General features: G+C 37.0%; 2 protein-coding genes across 3 annotated transcripts in view; both read right to left on the reverse strand.

Moving 5' to 3' along the window:
* Positions 1–371: 371 nt before the first annotated feature.
* Positions 372–3276, reverse strand: LOC106961089 (uncharacterized). The gene is made up of 3 exons (XM_015054602.1): positions 2779–3276; positions 1948–2179; positions 372–1163 (listed from the first exon to the last, which is right to left on the reverse strand). The coding sequence occupies exons 1-3, from the start codon at positions 3082–3084 to the stop codon at positions 430–432; spliced, it is 1272 nt and encodes a 423-aa protein (XP_014910088.1). The 5' UTR covers positions 3085–3276; the 3' UTR covers positions 372–429.
* A 1015-nt stretch (positions 3277–4291) lies between these two features.
* LOC106961099 (transcription elongation factor B polypeptide 2-like) overlaps positions 4292–9331 on the reverse strand; it is an 8401-nt gene continuing 3361 nt past the window's right edge. The window contains exons 2-5 of one of the 2 annotated variants that reach the window (XM_015054616.1): positions 9240–9277; positions 7717–7851; positions 6909–7017; positions 4292–5421 (exon numbers count right to left, since the gene is read on the reverse strand). In XM_015054616.1, the coding sequence (XP_014910102.1) occupies positions 5309–5421; positions 6909–7017; positions 7717–7851; positions 9240–9242 (360 nt within the window). In that variant the 5' untranslated portion in view covers positions 9243–9277 and the 3' untranslated portion in view covers positions 4292–5308. Of the gene's footprint in view, positions 5422–6908; positions 7018–7716; positions 7852–8931; positions 9218–9239; positions 9278–9331 lie in introns of those variants that run through there. The other variant, XM_015054617.1, reaches the window with a different exon arrangement.

Raw genomic sequence — 9331 nt, forward strand, 5'->3', positions numbered from 1 at the left:
TTACTCTTACATTTATGGAAGTACTTAACGGTGAAAGAAGTAACTGTGACTTTGGCGAATGGCGACTCAAATACATAATGTAGTATTTAAAAATTACATAATCAGATGGACCAGAATATAACGTTATGTGGAAATATTGGTATTTTAACGATCAAAATGAAAATAATATTCAACGAATCCATGCAAAAGAAATAATTTTCCAAATCGATTTCTTTCAGTACAAAACTAATAGAATTTTAACAAAAACTGTGTTGGGATTTTTTTGCCGTAATATTCTGTTGTCCAACTCACAGAAGAGATGATTGAAATAAAAGCCACTTTTTGAGAATATCTTCTGTCATTTATAATTTCTTTTTAAGAAAAGAAGCGAGAAAAAACGGACATTTTATTTTTAAGCCATATTGCGCAGCCTTATTTGTTACAGTCCTGTCACGTGACTCCAGAGTTATTATTCCTAAACAGCAAATAGGCGACAGCATCCCGTCTCTGAACCCCCTCCTCATCTTCCTCCGCGTCCTCCTCCTCTTCCTCTGTGGTTCGGATATTCTCCATTTCAGAATCCAGTCGAAGTTCTTGTCCCGTCCGCAGGAACACGTTGTGCAACACGCAGGCGGTCAGAACGACGGTTCTGGCCCGGTCGTAGTTTCCGATGTCCAGATAGCTGAGCCGTTTAAATCTGGCATTCAAACTGCCAACGGCCCAATCCAGGATCCGACAATGTTCCGCCAAGGTTCGGTTGAAGACTTCCTGTTTTGGTCCGCAGCTTCCGGTGTAAGGGGTGAGAATCAGTGCCGATAGAGGGTATCCGGTTCTGGCTACAAGGCAGGAACCGGGTGGCATCAGCTGAGGGTTCTGTTTGAGTCGGTCTGCCAGTGTCCGGCCGCGGTCCGAATCGGAGCCGTTACTGACTCTGCAGTGCAGGAACTGGCCTCGACGGCTGCAGACCAGCTCCAGGTGTAACCAGCAGTCCGGATGGGCCGCCATCTTGATCCTCTTGTCCGCAGGTCCCAGCCTCTCCAGGTCATGTTTTCCCGCAGGAAGGCGGATGGGAATCTGCGTGTGACCCAAAACTCCCAGGACCTGAGGAAGACTACGGCCTTCATCCTGCTGATTATCCACCTTCAGACCGGAAAATGGGAAAAGTGCCTCTGCAGCCTCTTCTCCTGGAAAACACAGTTATTAAAACATTGATGCTCCAATATCATCCAAAAATGTACATAAACATTTATTTTAATTTTAGTTTTCTTACATATATATATAGTTATGTATGTAAGTTATGCTAATATAGAAGTTGTGTCAGATATATTTTCATCCAGTTGATGATTAATCGATTACTAAATTCGCTGATCTGTATTTCAATAATCAGTTCATCACAATTAATTGTTTAAAAACTGTGTATGTATGTATGTATGTACACACATATATCTCTGTGTATATATAAAATTTGGCACTTTCTTTTGCAGATTTTTCATTTAAGCACAATATTAGAAACACATAAAAAATAAAAATAAGTGCTTCTATTCTTTTTTTAAATAAGAAAATAAACATTTTATTGCCTAAGATGCAATAATGCATTATTCCTTATAGCAAGGGAAGCTAAACAAAAAAAAGTACTTCTAACATCAACACGAAAAACTCAGTCCTCAGGCTGATCTGTTGATGAACCGTTTAATAACTGGACAGCAAAAGGTGCTTAAAAGGAGATTTTATTTTACAGAATTTGAATCTGGAGAAGCTAAAACTGCAACATGAGGAGTTCTGGGTAGAAATGATTAAAAATGAAGGCATTTTTTTGTTAACTGCTTTGCAAAATACATGATCTCTGATTTCTGTTGAAAGCCTGGCAAATGGTCATTTTGTTGACTCTGTGTACTCCAATTAACGATTAATCGATTAATTGACGACTCTTTCAATACTCAGTTAATTGTGTCAGCCCTAGGAACGTACCGAGCGGCCATCTGATTTGCTCGTCCGTTAGCGCGCTGATCCGCTCGCAGAAAGAGAAGAAGATCCTGTGGATGTTTCCTTTCTCCAGCTGGAAGCGGCGGGACATGGAGCGGTAGCTGACCCGTTCAGACAGCAGGGACAGAGACAGGAGGACAGTGTGGGACAGAGACAAGCGAGCGCGTCCAGCCAGTCGAGCCCCGGATGTGGAGCTTTGAAGCAGCTCTGAAATGTACTGGAAACAAAATAAATGTAACTGTGTTTGATTTTCAGCGGACTTCATAAAGAGTCAGATGAAATTTATCCACTATATTCTAGATAAAATGTGTATTTCATCCAATTTAATTCAAGGTTAAAAATCAAATATAGGTTTAAATATAAAAACAGTTTTTTCTTATTTCAAGACATTTGAACTAGAAACTCGACTAAAATTACTTGGCATAATTTAGTGTTTTTGCAGCGTATTTATCATGCAAAATCAGAGTTGGGTAGAGCAGCCAAAAATTTTACTCAAGCAAGAATACCACTACTGCAACATATTTTTTCTCAAGTAAATGTAAAAAGTAGCCATCCAAGAAACTACCCAAGAAAGAGTAAAAAAGTATTTCAGATTAACAATCACTTAAAAATTACATATTCAGACGGACCAAAATATAAAGTGAAGTTGTAATTTTGGTATTTTAAGGACGAAAATGACACTAATTCGTTAAAGTAACAAAAAATAGCTAAATCTGGCAAACGGACATTTTTCCAAATCAGTTTATTTCAATAAAAATCTTACAAAACTTTAACAAAAATTGCATGTGTGTGTCTGTGTCTGGTGAATATTATCACCGTGACTGCTTCACTGTCCGCTGTTTCCTGCTGGTTCTCGGATGCTGTCGCTCTCTTCTCGGTCGGACCAGTCAACCCGGCCGCTGTGGGTGAACCCCGGGGTCCAGGGCTCGGGTTGCCCCGCAGGTAAACGGCGGGAGAAGGCGGCTGCGCTTCGAGTCTCCCCACCAGCTCGGACTCCAGGATCTCCTCCACCGCCTGGTCCAGCCGCAGCTCCAGCTCCCCGGCTGACAGGGGCTGCCATTCCCGCTCCATCATGTCCAGAACCGCTCGGCCCGCAGATAAAACATGCTGCCTGAAATCCATCTGAGCTCATGGAGAAACATAACTCGGTTCGGTTATCCGAACAGCGCAGAAACAACGCTTTTATCTAGCGGAAGTATGCTAACTACTAAGCTAATGTTTGATGCCTTCACTGACTGTCGGAAATTTCTAAAGCAACGTTGAAAAACAGACATCGGAAAAATATTAGGAAAGTTTATTTAACTATTAGGCTACTACTAGGTATTTCATATAACACAAAAAAATAAAACCTCAATAATACAGCTAAGCTAAATATTTAGTGTCGGACATAAATATTTAGCTTAGACTTAAACATTTATTTGGGAACTAAATATTTAGCTTCTTAAATAAACATTTAATTTGTAATCTAAATTAAGCTTGTGAATGAAATATTTAATTTGGAATTATGACATTTAGAAATGTATGAATAACACATTTGTTTTTGCTCTTTAAATCTTTGGCTGTATCAGAAAGTAGGCGTTTACAATCTGTATGATTTTGGCTAGATCAGCACATGTACTATATTCAATTATTTCTGCATTATTTCCTTTATAAAGTAGTAGCACAGCACTAGCTGCGTTTCCATTAACCATAAAATTGCGCAAATTGAAATTACGAAAATAAATGTGCAATTTTGAAAAAAAAAAAAAAAGGGAAAAAAATCTAGTTTTAAGATAAAAAACTTTTAGCGCCAGAATGACGTGGGTTTTCAGCCGTATTATAATATCAAAGTATTTCGCAACACTGCAATGGAAAACCTTTTTTCGGATGTTACTACTGGCGGAAACGACAAAGGAAACCACATCAGGAAGTAGTAGGATGACGCTTTTATGTTGTTTTTTTCCACACTGTGCAGCCTGAATAAGTTGCCGATGTCACGCCTGATATGGATTAAGATGGCTGAAATACATACGTGGATCGCCATGATTTTTAACGACTTATGTGTGAACAAGCTTATTCACGATTTAAATTTTATTTCTTATTAAATGATAGCGCCTCAATTGCAAAATTGTGTATTTTATACATTAGCGCAACATAAATATTTGCACACATTTGTAATGGAAACGCAGTTATTGTTACACTACAGGAGGAAGGTTCTTGGTTCAAATCCGAGTTTGGTGTCTTTCTGCATAAAGTTTGCATGCTCTCCGTCATTGATTACCCAGATTATTTTGAAGATCACAGTTTATCCATTACTTGTTGTAAAACAAAATACCACAATGCACAGAGATGAAAAACAATTGTTTTAATGTTACATCAGTTACAAGTGCAACTCCGGTCATGTCCACCTGTTTTAACAGCCTGAATTTGCAAACATGCTAACAAAATGTGCTAAAACGGTTTCATTTCGCTACTCAAGGGTCAGATTTCCTTTCTTTGAGATAAAAAGGACCATCGATATAATTTGAGGTTTGAATCTGCAAATATATTAGCTAAATTTAGGGGAAACTGCAGCGATTAGTAAACTTCAGTGGAGTGATATGACGGCCATTCAAGATGTTTTATATCTCTGAAATGTTTAAAATCTTCAAAAGTTCGACAGTAAAACAACGGGTCATCAATGAATGAGTTCAGTTTCAGTATCTTCTGATGAAAACATTAACTACTGATTGGTACAGAGTGATAAAAACCAATGGATCTTTTTATTTTAGAGTGTTGTTCAGAAGTTTTTGAAATACAAACGGTAACTTAGAAATTCATACACTCCTTTTTATGGTTGCAACACATCCAGGGAAAAGACAAAAAACAAAAACAAAACAAAAACCTACTTTCGGTTTAAAAAAAAAACCCCCAAACCCAAAACACTAAAAAAAAAAAAAAAAAAAAAGCCACACTTAATCAATTAAAACTCTTTAGCCACCAAAACAAAGACAGTGAGCAAGGCAGCTTTCACCTTCCTCTAAATAGACTAGAATTCATTAAATAAGAGGTACGATTCTTGGCTTCAGCCGTCACTGATCCCAAGATGGCCGACAGTGTTGTGACAGGTCCGTCAGGTTTCTCTGCAGGGTATCTTGTGAAACTGTTTTTCTAACATGCCCTCGTTAATTTCAACACAAATAAACCACTTTAATCTCCCCTTAAATTTAAGGGAAATCTCTAATTATTTATGCCTCGTTTGAGAATTGTTGTCAGGAAAATGTCATTCGGTGAGGCATCGCTTCCCAGAATTGGACCCCACCCTCCGCCCCGATGCCCTCCCTCCGACCCGATCTGTGGACCGGTGGTTGTTCTATGGCTCCGTCCTTCACTGAACCGCCTGCTCGTTGGCTGTGCTTCCAGAGTCCTGAGGCTTCATGACGTCAGGAAGCTCCGGCGGAGTGGAGAACGACTCGATGCTCAGCGGCTCAAACGAATCATCTGGGAGAGGAAACAGAGACGGAAAGAGAGGAAAAAAAGATGTGAAAAAAAAAAATCACCTGCAGACGAACCTGAAAGGCTTAAACACAAAATCAGATTTCTTTCATAACAGATTAGATTTAAATCCATTTTCTCACTTTCTTTTCTAAAAAAATAAATGACAGAAAATGTGACAAAATCTTACTTGGCATTTTTCTAGTTTCTAGTTCAAATATCTTAGTGCCGTTGGAAGAAGACAAAGCAAACTTTCAAATAACTTTTCATCTTATTTCAAGTGAATAATTCCTTAAAATTGATGAAAAGGTACCAGGTATTTCAGCTGAAATTAAATGGAAATGTTTGAGTGTCCTAATAAGTCTGTAGCCATTTTTTTTATTTCATTATTGTGCAAATTAGAATTATGAAAATAAATTCGCTTCATGGAAACACGCAACTTTTAGCATCAAAAAAGTCATGTAAACTGGATGTTACTACTGGCAGAGACGACAAAGAAGATGACAGGAAGTAGGAGGAGGATTTTATTGTTTAAATAAAACTTATGTGTGATTTCAATTGCACTTTTAATTAAATGGAAACACAGCAATTGCAAAATTATGTTTATTTCGACATTAGCGCAATATCGACAAAGCTTCGCGAGCATTTGTAATGGAAACGCAGACTGGCAGATTATTTCACTCAAGACATTTTACCCGTTAGAAGTTAATCTGCCAGTGAAACTAGTAATTTTTAATCTATATTCAATAATTACTTATTTAAAACAAGCTCCTTAATCTTGTTGAAAAGTTACCTGCAAGTCAGTTTTGTCTTATTTCCAGTGTGCTAAAGTATTTCAACCAAAACCTAGACCATAAATACTTAGTAAGACTAAGTGCAACCCTTCTTTGAGTTGTACAACAACTCAAAGAAGGGTTAAATTGTCCATTTCAGAGCCAGGCTACAATAATTTTCCTGTAATTATGAGAAAAATATTTACAATGTCAGCAGAATGAAAAACATGTTAAAATTAAGAGAAAATGTCGTTTTAATGAGAAACAAAGTTGTAAAGATCAATCCATGTGGTTTCCTTTGCTCATTAGTTTCAAATTTGTGCTACTGGTAATAATTTGATGCTTATGTTTGAAAGGAGAAAGTATTTATCAGAAAACTTGTACCAAAGTATATATTCACAGCATTGATTGTTTTAATATTTTGTGTTTGAGACCTAATAAAATTTCACCTTATTCTTGTAATTAAAAGAAAATCATAGCATGGTCCTAATATTTTGTCGTAGAGTTAACCTAAATTCAAAGCTCAAATAAATCAAAACTGTAAAACACTTTTATCAAACAAGATGGCAGCCAATCTGAACTGAGGAAGCCCTAAGCCTGTAGTATTGGTGAAAAAAAATCTCGACTTCCCAAAAATTAATATCCTCAAAAACCAAACATTCCAGCTGTGGCTCAGAGTGAAAAATGAACGAATGTTTCCGATCAGAGAGAGCGACTCACCGCTGAGACGAAATGCTAACCCCACTGTGGCGGGAGCCTGAGGTCGGGCCGTTTGATTTGTGAAGCCACAATTTCCAAGACTCTGATTGTCGCTAAGCACAACATCATCCTGAGGGACAAGAGCAAAAACAACCTTTAACTTTACAATCCAGAGTTAATAAAAACTGCTTTCAAACATTTTAAATTAAACACTATCCAGCAGGTAAAGGAAGCTGGTTGTTTGTCTTGAGGCTGAATACTTCTGGTAAGAACATCTCACATTGTTCCGTTTGTATTTTTACAGTATTTGCACGCTTCCCGTTTCTTGTCTTTTTCGCCCCCTCCAGTTTGTGACTCGTTCAGACTTGTTCACTGACATCTGCTCTTGTAATTGGCGTCATAGATTTTGTCATTTCAGTATATTTTCCTAAAACACTTCAGCAATAACGTCGTAAAGCTGTCCAACTGACATAAAATGTAAAAGAATTCAATGACTGTCAACAACAATGCAAAAATATATATAATTTGTTAGAATCTGATTGCTTTTCTCTTCAATCAGAGAAAAGCATGTTTGACATTTCATTTTGAAAGACATTTTGAAATATGTCTTTCAAAATGAGAAAGAAAGAAATAATAAAAAGGGGAATCAAGGAAGAAGAAATGCTAGATTTTAAATCATAGCAAAAATAAACATTAGCATGTGCAGATTTTTTAAACACCATTGGACAGCAGCCCATTTTGTTTTATAACTGCTGCTAAAACTAATAAACATGCCTGAATATTCACATCAACAGATGTAATATGGGCGTTTTTAGGGATAATATTTCACCTTGAAAAGCATTTGATCTTCAGGAGGCCTCTTTAAAATGCCTTCAACAATGCGCTTCAGTTCATAGACTGTGGTCGACTCTTTGGCATCTGTGAAGATGGTTGTCTTGTTGCGTCGGATCATTAAAAACACGTCCTAAAAACGGAGCAAAGTAAAGCAGAAGTTAGAGAAAAGAGAACACAAAAATAGAGTTTTGAACTCTTAATAGTGACTGAACAGTAGATAAAACTTGAACCAGGTAACTTTATATTTATTACAAATTCTTTAAAAGTCAACCTGTACTCTACAAAATATGTTTTAAAATATTTTTCAATGCTCTCAATGCTCTTTTGTGACTGTAGAGCAGTTTAGGTTACCAGCCAAGTCACACCTGGAACAAATTGTTCTACACAGACTGCAGGTCCAGTGGTACATGTTCTATTAAAAAATATGCATTGAAATCTTCTTTTTTCTGTGGGTATTGTTTTTAACATGTTCTAAACTGTGTTTCAGAGAATCTATAATTAATTCTGAATATTTCAGTCCAGGTTAGGCTTGTCCAAATTCAATTCAATTCATTTAAAAATACTTTATTAATCCTTGAGTGACATTAAATGTTAGTTATTGATGTGTGCTTAACTGCCAAAAAAGTATTAAAATTAACACTTTTTTCAATTACGTTAGTTATGTTACGTCCATTTAAAAAGCAAAACTATTTTCAAATCATCTCGATTTCTTGTCATGCCTATATCTATGTCTTATTCTAACAAAAGTTAAACAATTCGCAGAAATAAAAATGTACTTTTGACACTTGCTCAATGTGAAATGATTCAGTCCAGGTTTTAACAATTTAGGTGACGTAAAATTTGAACTGGAGTTGATCAAAGATTGTCCATCGATCATGAGAGCAGTGAAATCCCCCTTTAATCAAGGAGGAACAATGCTTCTGTTGGGTTTATCACGATCAAACTGTTTAGCTGCGATAGTGTTACCCTATGTTAGTCATTTAACCAAATATTACGTTTTACTTCACGTCCCTATTATCCTAAAATACCAGGTTATAAACACACATGGTGTTTGAGCTCTTCTAGCCTTAAATAATCTCTTGGAACAAGATTCTCAGCACCACTTCAATATAAATAGCCGTTAACGTTAGCCGAGCTACTTAGCTTCCTCGTCCTAATTGGGCAAATAGATTAAAAATACGTTTCTTGTTTAACTAGACATTATAAGTACATCATAGTTAGGAGATCTGTTCCTTGTCAGAATAAACTGTCGCTGAGTTTACTTTAAACCAGACAACTATAATCAGCTCCGTACAGCTGGTGTGTTGACGTTATTTAGCGGAAGCTAGCCGTTGTTAGCATGGGTTAGCTGAACAAAGACATCGGCTTTTAGATGGAAGTACGATGTTAAACGTGTCTTAACCGCAGATAAACAAACCGTTAACCGCTCAGAGAAGGGTTTGATGACTAAAACAAGTATGGTTTAGCGAATATATAGGGCGTTACACAGTGTGAACTGAGTCTGTTTTCCACACTCACCATTTCTTGCGGTTGGCTGCACACTAAAAAAAAAAAAAAAAAAAAAAACCCACCCACAACAACAACACCCGGGATGCAAACGAGGGGGGAAT

Source organism: Poecilia latipinna, unplaced genomic scaffold (genome assembly GCF_001443285.1).
Source record: "Poecilia latipinna isolate Pla-1442-1.1 unplaced genomic scaffold, P_latipinna-1.0 Scaffold1264, whole genome shotgun sequence".
NCBI lineage: Eukaryota > Metazoa > Chordata > Actinopteri > Cyprinodontiformes > Poeciliidae > Poecilia > Poecilia latipinna.

Excerpts from the sequence above, each read along its gene's own strand:
- LOC106961089 (XM_015054602.1), bottom strand. The coding sequence starts at position 3,084 with ATGGATTTCAGGCAGCATGTTTTATCTGCGGGCCGAGCGGTTCTGGAC. Across the intron at positions 2,180-2,778 it reads CGGACAGTGAAGCAGTCACG|TACATTTCAGAGCTGCTTCA; the intron begins GTGATAATATTC and ends TTTTGTTTCCAG. Across the intron at positions 1,164-1,947 it reads GCAAATCAGATGGCCGCTCG|GAGAAGAGGCTGCAGAGGCA; the intron begins GTACGTTCCTAG and ends TGTGTTTTCCAG.